At 35.0% G+C, this 16646-nt stretch overlaps 1 protein-coding gene across 1 annotated transcript in view; it reads right to left on the bottom strand.

Moving 5' to 3' along the window:
• The window catches only part of ARSK (arylsulfatase family member K), a 48923-nt gene that overhangs the window by 16303 nt on the left and 15974 nt on the right, over positions 1-16646 (bottom strand). Inside the window, exons 4-5 of the mRNA XM_008976347.6 lie at positions 4518-4800; positions 999-1170 (exon numbers count right to left, since the gene is read on the bottom strand). Coding sequence (XP_008974595.3) covers positions 999-1170; positions 4518-4800 — 455 coding nt within the window. The remainder of the gene's footprint in view (positions 1-998; positions 1171-4517; positions 4801-16646) is intronic.

Genomic DNA, 16646 nt, shown 5'->3' on the forward strand with positions numbered 1-16646 from the left:
GTCTCGAACTCCTGACCTCAGGTGATCCACCTGCCTCAGCCTCCCAAAGTGCTGGGATTATAGGCATGAGCCTATACATTTTTATACCTGGCCAATACATTTTTATACTTGCTATATTATAAATAATTTGTCCATATGGCCTTTTTGCTTCTTGCTGTATACTTTTCTATTTTTACCCAGTGAATTTTTTTTTAACAAAAAACATTCACTTGTCACTTCCAAAGTTTACTCTGTACAGAAGAGGTGCTACCTACGCTTCACTAGTACAATTATGCTTCATTCCTAAGTGCAGCAAAATAAATGACATTAATTTATGAAAATAACTTTTGTTATAAAACAGATTTTTAAACCAGGGTTTTTCCACACATGAACTGGAAACTTCCATAGCTCTATAAGTGAACAGGCAAAATGTTCTTGACAGTCATGTGATGAAGGCAGGTTTAGTTTTGAGGTGGTCTTGAGCTTGAATGAGGGAAGAAAATTCGGTATGATTCTGGACCAGAATATACATGGAGAAACTTTAGTTAAGCCATGCTCTAAAGGGCCTGGGGAGAATGAATTTGTTTCATGGTTATTATAAGTTTTGGGGAGTCACAAGATTCTACAAGTAAATTTTCTCATCTCTAGAAACCTAAGCTGCGTTACAATTACCCATCACATGTGTACCTGTGCTTGGCTGAATATTGATTCCTGTTTAAGGACAGTAAAACGTTTCAAGTAGATGATAGCCTTCTGTGACCCTTTCTTTATGTGTGAATAAATCTGAGCATTTATGAATCTGAGAATTTCTGAATCATTAAGATATAAAGAGCTTTTCATTCTATCAATAATGCAAGTTATCAAGTTTTGATAAGTGTCAAGATTCCTATAGTTATAAGCAACTGTTGTAAGAAATATCTGAGGCTGTTCATGCAAGTCACCAAGCAGCATGATTACAGACTGTTGGAAAAATATTATAATTTTTCTTCATGTAATTGCTTATTAATTATACCACCTACCAAGCATGGCATCTGTCTCAGCACACATAGCATAATAAAATGCTCTAATATTCTTAATTTCTTTTTTTGTAAATCTTCCAGTGCAGTTTTTTGTATAAGAAGAGTAATAATCTATAGGGTGCATTTCTGACAAAGGTGACCACTTTGGGATTTTGATGGCATCATGAGACACCTAAAAAGGGGAGAAAAAACTTAGTTATGCTAGCAAAATAGTGCTATTTCTTTCCTCCAATAAGTATGTATGGTGAAATCAACAATGTTTAATTACTTAGAATAGTAGAAAAGAACAGTGTAAATATGTAAATAAAATAGTAAATCAATACATAAATTAGGAAAAAATTGTTAATACTGTCATAACAGAAGGTATATATCAATATGTGTATATATATCATGAGATAGTGGTAAAATTTTTAAAAATTATACAGGCCAATAAAAAATATGAGCTATATTAGACAGTACATGCTAATCCAGAAAAGTATCCAAGCACTTTAGTATATAGTTGTGTGACCAAAACTTCAGAATCAACAACCTCAGAATACGGACTCCTTTTCTCCAATAATTCACTAGTAAAAATGACAATATCTAGTGAGATAGCCAAGCACTTGTCAAAAACAAATATGACTCTTTAACACATATAAATGCTTATGTACAGTGTTGGTAAAAAAAAATTAGAACTAGATCTTGAATTCATATATATTTTAGTCATGTAACTTTCAAAAAGTTCAAACATTTACTTAGTATTTGGTTGAAAGTCATTTAACTCATGTCATTTGGCTAGTACTAACTCCAGACAAATTTTTGAAGATGAAACCACTTAGAACTTTTAAAGAAGATATAAAGTATCTAAAACACTGACATTATTTTCTTTAAAATAGGATGGACTAAATCGTGTTTCTGATTAGTTTTTTTAAACTAACTTTTAATTTCCACAGGTTTTTGGGGAACAGGCGTGGCTGCATGAATAAGTTCTTTAGGGTGATTTCTGAGATTTTGGTGCACTCATCACCCAAGCAGTATACACTGTACCAAATTTGTATGTAGTCTTTTATCCCTCACCCCTATCCACCTTCCCCCAACCAGTCCCCAAAGTCCACTCTGCATCCTCATAGCTTAGCTCCCACTTATTAGTGAGAACATATGATGTTTGGTTTTCCATTCCTGAGTCACTTCATTTAGAATAACGGTCTCCAATTTCATCCAGGTTGCTGCAAATGATTCATTCCTTTCTTACGGCCAAGTAGTATTTCATGGTATATATACCACAATTTCTTTATCCACTGGTTGAGTGATGGGCATTTGGGCTGGTTCTATATTTTTGCAATTGTGAATTGTGCTGCTATAAACACGTGAGAGCAAGTATCTTTTTCGTATAATGACTTCTTTTCCTCTGAGTAGATACCATGTAGTGGGATTGCTGGATTAGAAGGTAGTTCGACTTTTAGCTAAGGAATCTCCACACTGTTTTCCATCGTGGTTGTACTAGTTTACATTCCCACCAGCAGTGTAAAATTGTTCCCTTTTCACCACATCCCCGCCAACATCTATTATTTTTTGATTTTTTTTTTTATTATGACCATTCTTGCAGGAGTAAGGTGGTATCACATTATGGTTCTAATTTGCATTTCCCTGATCATTAGTGATGTTGAGCATTTTCTCATATATTTGTTGGCCATTTGTATATCTTCTTTTGAGAACTGTCTATTCATGTCTTTTTTCTTTGAGATGGAGTTTTGCTCTTGTCGCCCAGGCTGGGGTGCAATGGTGCAATCTCGGTTCACTGTAACCTCCGCCTCCCAGGTTCAAGCAATTCTCCAGCCTTAGCCTCCTGAGTAGCTGGGATTACAGGTACACACCACCACACCTGCTAATTTTCATATTTTTAGTAGAGATGGGGTTTCACCGTGTTGGTCTGGCTGGTCTCGAACTCCTGACCTCAGGTGATCCACCTGCCTCAGCTTTCCAAAGTGCTGGGATTACAGGCGTGAGCCCTATTCATGTCCTTAGCCCACTTTTTGATGGGATTTTTTTTTTTCTTGCTACTCTGTTTGAGTTTCTTGTAGGTTCTGGATATTAGTCTTTTGTCAGATGTATAGATTGTGAAGATTTTCTCACACTCTGTGGTTGTTCATTATGCTGATTATTTCTTTTGCTGTGCAGAGGATTTTTAGTTGAATTAACTGATTAGTTTTTCAAGTAACTTAAAATTGATTTACTATTACACATTTCAAAATACAGGTAGAACATGCATCATGTGGTTTGATATGCATGAATTTCAGTTATCACAGTATTGTTAAATAATACCAGTCCCCTAACAAAATTACCCCAGTAGACTTCAGTTACCAGGGTATGTTAACTGTGAATAACTGCAAGAAGTACAAACTTTCACACTGATATGCTGCTAGCTCTTTAGTATAAATCACTGGGTATACAACAGATATGTATGCCATTCAGTGACTAATCATATTGTTTCTTTTAAAATGTGTCAGTGATTAGTTATCTGGTACATGCACAGACAACAAAGCATGTACTTGTATCCTAGTGATAAATTAATGTGACACTTTATAAAAACAGATAATGAAGAGAAGTCAACAAAGATGAACATGCAGTAAAAAAAGGAAAAGTGACAAGGCTGGAAGTGAAATTCAAATCAAATGTAAATGAAGTTATAGAAGAAATAGCTGAGCTGGGAATGTTGACACTGCTGTCATTCAAGAGACACTAGAAATGTAGCCAGAGGAACTTAGTGAAGGCACATTTACAAGCATAAATGAGGAAGGCTGTTGTGAAGAAAAGGATAAAGATGTCCCACAGAAAGCGATATTGGCAAAATTTTTCACATTAAATGAACTTGGAGATATTTCATTACATTGAAAGTGCAAAAGTTAAAATGTTGGAAGGTAATCCAAATTTAGAAAGAAACAATGACAATTTGCCAAGTCTTGGAAAAGATGCTTTCTCTGTATCATAAGTTTTATGATGAGAAGGCAAGCACTCTTCAATCTACTGGTAAGTTTTTTTAACCAAAAAAATTCTCAATGTTTCTAGTGTTTTCATTATAGTGCACTATATAAATATTAGTTTATTTTTCCTTTTCCAATTTTTAACCAAAAGTAACATAATTCAAAATATTTTGATAAATGTTTTTAAAAGTGCCAGAAAATGGTCATTTTCCCCATTTATTAAGGTTGTTTTATATGGTTTCACCTTGCATGGTCATTTTTACAATCTGGAATGGTGCAAAGTGAGAGCTGCCTACATTTCTAAGAGAATGCCTTTTAGTTTCTCTTTTTATAGACATATCCTTAGCAAATGAATTCAATCCAGAAGCAGGCTTCTGACTTTTAACACTTATTTCTGTAAAATTGTCCCTTTAGTTTTTATCATACTAGTTATTGGTCAAGTTTGAATATACAATTTTCAAATTTTTCTTTAAAAGTGATAATAAAAGAAACAATGAGCAAATACCAATAAGCCACATATATAAATCTACTTTTGAGCACACACAATGTAGTTACTTACTTTTTCAAGCCAATAAAGAGATGTGTGAAATGTTGAAGATCCAAAATTTTCTCCAGAAGATGGTGAAGGGTAAGGGTGTGGTAAATTTAATCCCAAGTAAATAACAAATGGTTCAGTGTAATTAATTGCTTCCTTTCTTAACCAATTTACTGCTTTGTCTGTATTCTGCCAATCCCTTTCCATCACTCTGACTTTAGTCCTGTTACGGATAAGATTAACCACGGGCCTGCCTTCTTGTCTGAGTAAGAAAGCAACATCTCTTGTCCACGCTTCCACACGATTACTGAGGGAGCAAAAAGACACGTATATTGTCAGGTATATTAAAAAGTTTTAAAAACATACTAAGCATACACTAAGAAAACAACATGGAAAACAATTTTTAGACTCAGTCTTGTAAATGTTCAGAATAACTATATTAGATCTCAAAAAGAAAGTTATTGAGCATTACAAATTAAAAAAAATAGAAAAAAAGCCAAGAATTGAATATTCACTTATGTGTTCTTTAAAACTGTGAAAGATTATGTAGAACGGTTAACTTTTCTTATAGCAAGATATTTAAACAAAATGTTTCAGATTCTAGTATTTCTCCTTATTTACTGGATTTTCTAATATTTTTCTTTTTTTCACTTAGAAGATATTATTCCTAACCAAAGCTACTATAATTTCCTTTTATCACTAAACATTTATAGTTTTAAAAATCTACCTACCATGTATACTTCATGTGTTGCTGAAGTTTCAGGTTTTAAATTGTTTCCAGCTCTATCTTTTCTTTATTAAAAGAACAATTTTAACTATAATCTGAGCTATCTAAGCTAATAGTGATACAAATTTCATATCCATTATAAACCAGAGATATTTTCTTTATTTCTGATTTACAAATTAAATAATTCAATTAATTCACTTTCTCAAACAATTAATTCACTTTCTCTAAATCTTTATTTTATCTGACTGCTTGATTTTTCTCAATAAAGATCTAAGTCTATGTAGCTGACATAATTGGTTAGAAAGCAGTCCTGGGCATTTCTAGGAAGCTTGCTTTTTAAGTTTCTGTTGAAATAGGTATCTCTGAAGTGATCTATCTATTGAGAAAAGTGTTTTAAAAATCCAGATACCAACTCACAAATAAAAAATATTTTATACTAAAACATAATACTCCACTTAAGAGAAATTGCAATTCATACAAAATGACTAACCACCCATATATAAGCTAAAATAGAAAAATTTTATACCCTGACTTCTGAATGCAGGTAAATAAATTTAAATAGCTATAATAAAAATTCATTTTTCTTTGTAGATATTCAATATATTTTGATAAAAATAATAAAAACCATAATTTCAGCAGAATTACATCTAACAGATTCTAATTAATTCTAACAGATGGGAAACCCTAAAATAGGAAGTTTTGTATTCATCACACCACCAAAACAATCTGACACTGGCGTCTCATCTTTTGCTTAAATCATAGCTAACTCTTACTATATGTGACTATTAGTATTGTTGCAGAGGTGGAATTTTACGGGTTTATAACACCAGCAGTATGTGTGGTAGAACTCAGATTTTGAGAGAAGGAATAGGACACATATTTATATTCTATGTTTAGGAACCAAAGTACTTTCTTTTCAATCAGAGAGTATTACATGAGAAAATATGGCTGAGAAACTATTACAACAAGCAGGCTTTTAATACAACCTAATTAGTTGCCACTCCTTGGATTAACTCAGGTTAGACTATTGTCCTGATTGTGCTAACTGACCTAACCACTGGACTTCATGATGTAGTCTAGATCATGAGCGAGTCTAGACCATCTCAAAGAAAGATTTTCAAGCCTTGAAAGATGGCTATATTGAACCCAGCTTGCATCTTTTGCTACAACAGTGATTAAGTGTGACATCATTTAACCTTTCTGGTAATAAATTTATGCCTTCTCCTTATTTTTTTTTAACTGTGTTCCTGAGATTCTTTTAACCAAGGTCCCCTTAAGTGTAAAATGGCTCAAATAAAGTTAATTTTGGCCTACTCTAATCATTATGGCCAGATTTCAAACTTGGCTTTATAACTAAATAATATGCGATTGTCCTCTAACTAAATAATATGTGATTCTCTATTATCTTAGTGGTATCCTCTCTTGCCTTTTCATAAGTATGGCTTTAGCATGATTCCCATAATTGCTGGTACTTAAGTAGAGTTATAACAAATGATTTCAAGCACTGTTAATGCAGCAGAGACAAGATTATGGTTAAAGGCAAAAGGTATTTTTACCTTTCTCAAACTTTTTCACTTCTTTGATTAGTTGACCCACGTTCACTGTGCCTGAAGTGTAAAATAACAATTTATTTCTTTGCAACTTAGTGAGGAAGAACATGGGTATAAAGTGATGTATTCAGTAGATGAATATACTACAGTAGTTTAAAATCATTTAGCACTGTTTAATGTATTCAAAAAAGATTAATAATTATAATCAATGACTCTCCATTCTACTTTCACTACTTCCTGGTCCAGCCCAACCTTCCTGGGCCATCATGAAACACAATAAGAGGAGTAGATGCAGCCTAAGCAGTAGGCTGCTACAGGAGCTGCAATTCTTAGTCCAGAAAGTTCTTCTTTCCGGCCCAAGCTACCTTCCAGTCAGTGAGTCCAACGAGTAAAATATGGAATGAGAATATGAATATGCAACTTCATAATATATTACAATTACAATAATAAGATAACTCTTTTGACATTATAATTCTCTCTACTAACCAATGTATCCAGCCCCTTCTTACAAGAGTGATGGTCTCTTAATCAGGCTAAACTATTGCACCTGGAAATCATATCTTTCGCTCATATGCTCAGAGCTACTTCTTTGTCTCATCGTTCTAAGTGTTCTTCCCCGCCACCAGTAATTGCTATAACTTTTTCCAAATAAAAGCTTTCTAATTACTTAACCACTGGGGGTATTTTGAACCAATTTTTTACCATTCCATTTCTATGTATTTTGTCCAGAATACCAAGAGTATGGTTTCAATCAGGACAATTAAAAAGGACTTGCATCAATGAGGAGGATCCAAAACTACCTGTGGCTCAGATATTTTATGATTCAATGGCTGTTCTCAATATAAATTTACCCTGCTGCTTGCAATAGGCACAGCTATACAATGTATAGTTTCCTCTACGCCAGCATCTCTCAAAGTGTAGTACAGGGATCCCTAAGGATTCCCAAACACTCTCAGTGAGCCCATGAGGTCAAAACTATTGTCGTAATAACAGTAAGACGTTATTACCTTTTTCATTCTCATTCTCTCATTACACACAGTGTGCAATGGAAGACACCACTCTAATCTATCCTCAGGTAGGAGCTCAGATATGGAGCATACCTATCTTGAAGAAGATTGTCCTCTACAAACTTAGAGAGGCTTCAGTGTTTCATTATATCATGCCCCTCTTAAGTGGCCCAATGTCTACTTCAACTCTTTATAGAAATATAAGAGGGGCTTTTCTTCTCAAAGGGATACAAATAATCACCACACATTTCTGATAAAGATATTCACAATTTGTGAATCTTGTCCTACTTCCACCAGAGGTCCAGTTCTTTATATCCTTGCTACTCCAAGTGTGGTCCATGGACCAGCAACATCAGCAGCTTCTGGGAGATCCCATAATTCCCATATGTTGTGGGAGGGACCTGGTGGGACTCACCGTAATTGAATCATGGGGATGGTTTCCCCCATACTGTTCTCGTGGTAGTGAAGAAGTCTCCCGAGATCCGATGGTTTTTAAAAGCTTTCCCCTTTCACTTGATTTTTCATTCTCTTTTGCCTGCTGCCATGTAAGATGTGCCTTTCACCTTCCACCATGACTGTGAGGCCTCCCAAGCCACGTGGAACTGTGAGTCCATTAAACCTCTTTTTCTTTCTAAATTACCCAGTCTTGGGTATGTCTTTAATGGCAGCATGAGAACAGACTAATACACCATCCTAGACTCACTGAATCACAAAGGGCATCTAAGAAGTTGCCCAAGTCATTTGTGTGTATATTAAGGTTTGAGATGCACAGTTTAAGAATTTTTTTCTGCAGAAATCCTCAAATTTTAATCAAAATTCAATCAAAATGGAGGATAATCAAAATGGGGCTTCAACAGTAGCCTATAAATAGGAGAATTATTCTATCTTGGTTCAATTCCAGAAAACAGGTGATAGCCAAATATACTAACCAACAATCAGCAGTTAAATTAGTTATTTTTAACAACAAAAAACTTCTCACTAATACAAATGAAAAACAAAACTACTTAACACATTACCAACTAATTATTACATAAATTTGTATATTTGCCATTACTGTGTGGGTTTTCTGTGGCAGTGTGCCAAATTCTACTGCTAAAATATTGGATACAATCAGTTTACAAGTAGCACAGGATTAGTTTACATAGTAACAATTATATCTGAAAAAATATACCTTAAATTGATGATGAGACTATCACAGTTTTCTTTCCACATGAAGTAGGAGCCTAAACATAAACCTTCAGCTTCCTAAGAGTCTACTGAAGATGATTAACTATCTCAGACTTGGAATTCTGTGATCTCTCTCTTTTTCTCATTGTTATTGATGGGATTATAGCAGCTAATGTGTTTCTGGTAAGTCTCACAATCAAAATATTCGAAAAACGATAATTCTGAAAAATGCCCTTGCAAATTTCTGTATTGACCTAATAAATTCTGTAAGAAAAAAAGGAATCTATATTCATTCCCATTAAATGCTCTTTTCTGGACTTGGTGTGGGGGCTCACATCTGTAATCCCAGGGCTTTGGGAGGCTGAGGTAGGAGGATTGTTTGAGCCCAGGAGTTTGAGACCAGTCAGGGCAACATAGTGAGACCTTGTCTCTCCAAAAAAAAAAAAAAAAAATTCTTCGCTGGGCATGGTGGTATGTGCCTGTGGTCCTAGCTACTTGGGAGGCTGACCAGGGAGGATCACTTATGGTCAGGAGTTTAAGGTTTCAGTGAGCTATGATCCTGCCACTTTACTCCAGCCTAGGTGACAAAATGAGACCTCATCTCTTAAAAAAAATTCTTCTCTCAAATTTGAGAGAAACACACATACAATTTTTAAAAGGATTTACAAGGCTGTCATCCATCTTCTTTACATATGATCACTCCCAAAAACAGTCTGTTTTAGTTGACTGAATAACATCTACCCTGGCAAATTCAGGTTGGAACATCATTTTAAAATATACGTTATTTAAACGCTCAAAATATGCATGCTTTTACATTTATTACTTTTATTAATTCCAACTGTTTCATTTTTTGGTAAAATTATAATAGCTAATGCCCCTTAATCTTTTCTTATTCATGGATTTCTTTGCAAATATGATTAAAATCACAGATTTTTCTCTATTAAACAGTAATATTAATTATATCACAAATTATATTGGTTATATGATAATAATGATAGTAAATATATTTCAAAGAAAAGTTTTGTTTGCATGTGTGTGTGTGGAGGTGAGTATTCAGGGATTTTATCTTGTGAAATCTCACCTAGCCATTTTCTGGTCTGCTTGTGAATTCATCATTGTGGAAGCACTAATATTTACAACTTTGAATTCCTAGATGACTGTAGCCCTTGACAGAGTATACATGTTTAATGTAGTCTGAGCTTAAACAAAGGCAGCCTTTTTGATTCAATTAAAGAAATAATGAATATGTGCTACATGCAAGACATTGATCCAGGCAGGTGCTTAATGAGACTTGCTAAGCTAACAAATTGGTATTTCCACCTCATAATCACTCAGACATAAAACTCTCCTACTATTGTACTTTTAAAAATAAATGCCAAAGGCTACTTTATGGAAAAAACTGTAATAAAATACTTCAGCTATGAATCTAAAAACGGTTTAGATCACATTCACCATTTTATATCCAAAAGGAGATTATTTTTCTAATGCTTTTAAAGTAATTAACATATCAATTTGACTATAACATTTACAATTTTTGTAAACCTTTGTTTTTCAATATTATACAGAAAATGTAACCCAGACAAAATGCCATCAAATCTGAAAAAACAAAGCGGGTGGGTTATTGCCAGATTATCTGTTGTTAATAGAATTTACTAAGCAGTCATTGCAGCAGACACATCACCATATCCACAGCTCTTGCTGAAGGAGTGACCTAGTTGGCCACATTATGTAGGATTTAACTCCCTTTCTAGCCTGTCGACTGGCCAGGTATGGGCACCTAACGTAAGCACTAGCACTTAACGTGGCCAGCACTTAACTTATGATGGAGTCTTGCATGAAATATAAGTTAGGCCTATCATCCCTATTTACAGAATTTAAATTTAGAAAGAAAATAATCCAGTAACTGGAGGTGTTTAAGATGCAGCTATGAGGTAGAGAAAGAGTCACAAGGGAGATGGAACTTGAGCCAAAAAGAGTCTGGCAGGTCAAAGTTGGGATTAGAAGTGATATAGCTGAGAAGACCCAGAGTCTGGGTAGTTTTTTGTATTTCTAGTAGAGACAGGGTTTCACCATGTTGGCCAGGCTGGTCTCGAGCTCCTGAGCCCAAGTGATCCGCCCGCCTTGGCCTCCCAAAGTGCTGGGGTTACAGGCATGAGCTACTGCGCCCGGTTCCAATCCAAAAAACTTAATGAAAATGATCACCATATTGAGAGTACTAAGTGCAAATCTCAGTCAATTTTTAAGTCTCAGAATAGAAGACATGAAAAGTATAGACTTGGCTGGGCACAATGGCTCACGCCTGTAATCCCAGCAATTTGGGAGGCCGAGGCGGGCAGATCACGAGGTCAGGAGATCGAGACCATCCTGGCCAACATTGTGAAACCCCATCTCTACTAAAATACAAAAAATTAGCCGGGTGTAGTGGCGTGCGCCTGTAGTTCCAGCTACTCAGGAGGCTAAGGTAGGAGAATCGTTTGAACCTGGGAGGTGGAGGTTGCAGTGAGCTGAGATCGTGCCACTGCACTCCAGCCTAGTGACAGAGCAAGAATCCATCTCAAAAAAAAAAAAAAAAAAAGTATACACTTACGTGAGACATCATATCAACAGAATGAAGGACGAAAACCATATGATCATTTCAACTGATGCTGAAAAAGCTTTTAATAAAATTCAACATCCCTTTATGTTTACCCACCCCCACCACAAAAAATACTGGGTATAGAAGGAACATACCTCAACATAAAGACACATACAACAGACCCACAGCTAGTATCATGCTGAATGAGGAAAAACTGAAAGTCCTTCCTCTAAGATCTGGAACACAACAAGAATGCCCACTGTCACCACTGTTATTGAACATAGTACTGGAAGTCCTAGCTAATAAGATAAGAGAAAGAAATAAAGGGCATCCGAATTGAAAAGGAAGGAGTCAAATTATTCTTGTTTGCAGATGATGTAAACTTTCATTTGGAAAAACATAAAGACTCCACCAAAAAACTATTAGAAATGATAAGTTCAGTAAAGTTGCAGGACACAAAATCAACAAACAAAGATCAGTAGCATTTCTATATGCCAACAGCAAACAATCTGAAAAAGAAATGAAGAAAGTAATCCCATCCCATGAAGTAATCCTTCAGAAATGAAGAAAGTAACAGCTACAAAAAAATACTTAGGAATTAATTAAGGAAGTAAAAGATCTCTACAATGAGCACTATAAAACATTGATGAAAGCAATTGAGAAGACACAAAAAACTGAAAAGATATTCCATGTTCGTGGATTGGAAGAATCAATATTGTTAAAATGTCCGTACTACTGAAAGCAATTTACAGATTCAATGCAATCCATATCAAAATACCAATAACATTCTTCGTAGAAATAAACAATCCTAAAATGTATATGGAACCACAAAAAAGAAAAAATAAACAAACAAAAAACAACAAAAACAACCCAGCATAGTCCAAGCTATCCTGAGCAAAAAGAACAAAATTGGAGGAATCATATTACCTGCCTTCAAATTATACTACAGAGCTTTAGTAACCAAAATAGCATGGTACTGGCATAAAAACAGACACGTAAGACCAATGGAACAGATCAGAGAACCCAGAAACAACTCCATACACCTACAGTGAACTCATTTTTGACAAAGGTGCCAAGAACATACATTGGGGAAGGAACAGTCTCTTCAATAAATGGTGCTGGGAAAACTGGATATCCATACACAGAAAAATGAAACTAGATCTCTATCTCTTACCACATTAAAAATCAAATCAAAATGGATTAAAGATTAAATCTGAGACCTCAAACTATGAAATTACTGAAAGAAAGCATTGGGGAAACTCTCTAGGACACTGGACTGGACAAATATTTCTTGAGTAATACCCCACAAACACGGACAACTAAAATAAAAATAGACAAATGGGATCACATCAAGTTAAAAAGCTTCTGCCCAACAAGGGGAACAATAAAAAAAAGTGAAGAGACAACCCACAGATGGGAGAAAACATTTGAAAACTATCCATCTGACAAGATATTTATAACCAGAATATATAAGGAGCTCAAACAACTTAACAGGAAAAAAATCTAATAATCGGATTAAATAATGGGCAAAAGATCTGAACAGACATTTCTTAAAAGAAGACATACAAATGGCGAATAGATATATGAAAAGATGCTCAGCAACATTGATCATTAGAGAAATGCAAATCAAAACTATAATGAGATATCGTCTCAGCTAAAGTGGCTTTTATCCAAAAGTCAGGCAATAACAAATGCTGGCGAGGATATGGAGCAAAGGGAACCCTCATACACTGTTGGTGGGAATGTAAATTAGTACAAACACCATGAGGAACCATTTGGAGGTTCCTCAAAATACTAAAAATAGAGTTGCCATATGATCCAGCAATCTCTCTAGGTATACACCCAAAAGAAAGAAAATCTGTATATCAAAGAGATATCTGCACTTCCATGTTGCTTACAGTACTAGTTACAATAAGCCAGGATTTGGAAGCAACCAAAGTGTCCATCAACAGACAAATGGATAAAGAAAATGTGGTACATATACACAATGGAGTACTATTCAGCTATAAAAAAGAATGAGATCCAGTAATTTGCAACAACATGGATGGAACTGGAGGTCATTATGTTAAGTGAAATAAGCCAGGCACAGAAAGGCAAACTTCACATGTTCTCACTTATTTGTGGGAGCTGAAAATTAAACAATCGAAGCAGAATGATGGTTTACCAAAGGCTGGGCAGAATAGTTGGGGTGGGGGCAGTGGGAATGATTAATGGGTACAAAAAAAAATGGAAAGGATAAGATCTAATATTTGACAATAAAACAGGGTGACTATAGTCAATAATTTAATTGTACATTTTAAAATGACTAAGAATATAATTGGATTGTTTGTAACACAAAGGACAAATGCTTCAAGGGGACGGATACTCCACTAACCTTGATGTTTTCATCACGCATTATATGCCTGTATCAAAATATCTCCTGTACTCCCTAAGTCTATATACTTACTATGTACATACAACAATTAAAAATACTGCTTATTTTGACTTGGCTTAGAAAAATATTAATCTACATGAGCAGACAACATACATAATTACAATGGTAAGATGAAATGATAGGGAATTTGATTTTAGATTTTCAACAAGACAGAAGCTAGGAAAAACAACACAGCAGCGTGTTTAATTTCTCTTCTGATATCATTAGAATGTAAGTTCCATGACACTGAAGAAGTTTGTGTTGTGATTGCTATTGTATTTGCATCATCTAAAAATAATGTCTGGCACATTGTAGCTGGCTCAAAAATATTAGCTTAGTGGATACTACAAATAGCTGATTTTACTTTTGTAACTGAAATAAGGGTCATCTTCTAGTCTTAGTACTTTAAGGAATTCTACTTAATATTAAATTTTTTATTATACTGATGTTAGAAATTTAGTTTTTAAAATTTTCTGTATAAAATCAATTACCTCCTAATTCTATACACTTTCTATACACCATTCTATACATTTTTTGTTAATTCTAAAAAAAATTGATGTAATAGTGTTAAGTGGATTTGATCCCTTAGAATATGAAAGAATAAACAATATTTAAAATGCAGGCAATTATTTTAAGTGTGACATTCCTAAGACCAGGCTGATGAGCATAAAATATCTAGTTTTAGACATGTTTTCTCAATCTCTATACTAAAGACATTTTGGACTTGATGATTCTTTGCTAGGGAAGGAGCTGTTTTCTGCATTATAGACTGTTTAGCAGCAACCCTGGCCTCTACCCACCAGATGCCAGCAAAATAACCCCGGTGTTATCAACCAAAAATGTCTCCAGACATTGTCAAATGTCTTCTTGGCAGCTAAGGGGTAGAGGTGGGGGTGGTGTATGGGGGGTAAGGGTGACTGCCCTCAGTGGAAAACCACTACTTTAGGAATAGATAGGCAACACAATTTTACCTGAAGGCAAATACAAATGTTTCCTTTTTTTGAGACGGAGTCTCGCTCTTTCACCCAGGCCGGACTGCAGTGGTGCAATCTCGGCTCGCTGCAAGCTCCGCCTCCCGGGTTCATGCCATTCTCCTGCCTCAGCCTCCCGAGGAGCTGGGACTACAGGGGCCCGCCACCACGCCCGGCTAATTTTTTGCATTTTTAGTAGAGACGGGGTTTCACCGTGTTAGCCAAGATGGTCTCGATCTCCTGAACTCGTGTTCTGCCCGCCTCGGCCTCCCAAAGTGCTGGGATTACAGGCGTGAGCCACCGCGCCCGGCCCAAATGTTTTCTTTCAATTGATAAGAAGACAGCAAATTTGAACTTAAACCTGTTATAACACAATACATATAATGTGAAGGGGCAGATGAGTATCAGAAATTTATAAACCACTTAACTGTACTCCATTGGAGTTATAGAATTTCAGAGTAGAAGAACTTTTAAAGCCATCTAGTGAAAGCTCATCTGACTAAACTGGGATTCTAAGCAGATAAATTACTTGCTCAAGGTCTTATCATCAGTAAATGGCATTTTTATGAGTAATACTACCAGTATCTCTTTAACAACTGTCCAGATGAAACAACTGTGCAGCCCATAGAGATCCTAGTATGGTGTGGTGTGTCATATATAATAAGGGACACTTAATTAAATTAGTGTTCCTAAACTGGTACAAGAAGGAAGCATCGCTGATGCCTAAAAAAGACAGATGGAAGTATTATAATAATAAAGAAACCTGTAATTCTGGCTGAAAATATAAGCAGGTTCAAAAATGGCCAATTTCCGTAATAAAGAATTATAATAACTTGCATTTTGATTTTGAAAGTCAATCTATCAACAAGACTGAATGCCCCTATTTATGAGATTTCATATTGAGAGACCATGTTTTGTTCTGAGACCCATTTTTAAGTTTACACTGAAAAATAATGTGCTATATAATTCATATAACCTTCAGACATACTATTAACAGCAACCTTGACCTATTTGTCAGCCAAATGTCTGTGTGGGTACATACAGCGCTCATAAAAATACTCCTCGTGGCTTATTTCAATTTCCTAAGCTCTGGTGAGAGTGTGAGTAAATGAAAATATGCTTTAAGCAAGTATTGCACTGAAAACCATCTTTGACATCCCAAACATCAACATCTAAGTGTTTTTTTTCTCTACTAATTTTAGAATTCCACATGACAAAGAAAGAACTCCTAAATATTAATATTTAAAGAATTTTAAAAAGTTAAAAACAGGATATCCTCTATTAGTTGTAGATATATACAAAATACTAATAATGAACAAGTGATATGATCCTGTGTTACACAGAATATCAATGTTTATCAAATAATAAACTGTAGGTACTTCAAAATAACTTTTTCATTCATCAGAAATTTAATTGTGAACCTACAATGTACTGGCACTATGCTGGCAAATGGGAATAAAGCAGAGAAGAAGAGATAAGGTCTTTGCTCTGCATGGATAATTATCCTGCTGCGGAATATAAGTCAGGTCATATTTTAACCATGTCACATAGAAGAATAAAAGTTACAGGGAATATATGGCATTCAATCTTAGATTTCTTTTATTATAAACAGTTGTATCTTACTTTAGATTAAGCTTACATTCTAAAAAGGAGAAAGATTTTAAAGAGAAATTTGTGAAACTCCATAAAGTAACTAGCAATGCAAAGCACTTTAGAAAAATGATGGTTATGGCCGGGTGCAGT

The sequence above is a fragment of the Pan paniscus genome, chromosome 4 (genome assembly GCF_029289425.2).
Source record: "Pan paniscus chromosome 4, NHGRI_mPanPan1-v2.0_pri, whole genome shotgun sequence".
Classification (NCBI taxonomy): domain Eukaryota; kingdom Metazoa; phylum Chordata; class Mammalia; order Primates; family Hominidae; genus Pan; species Pan paniscus.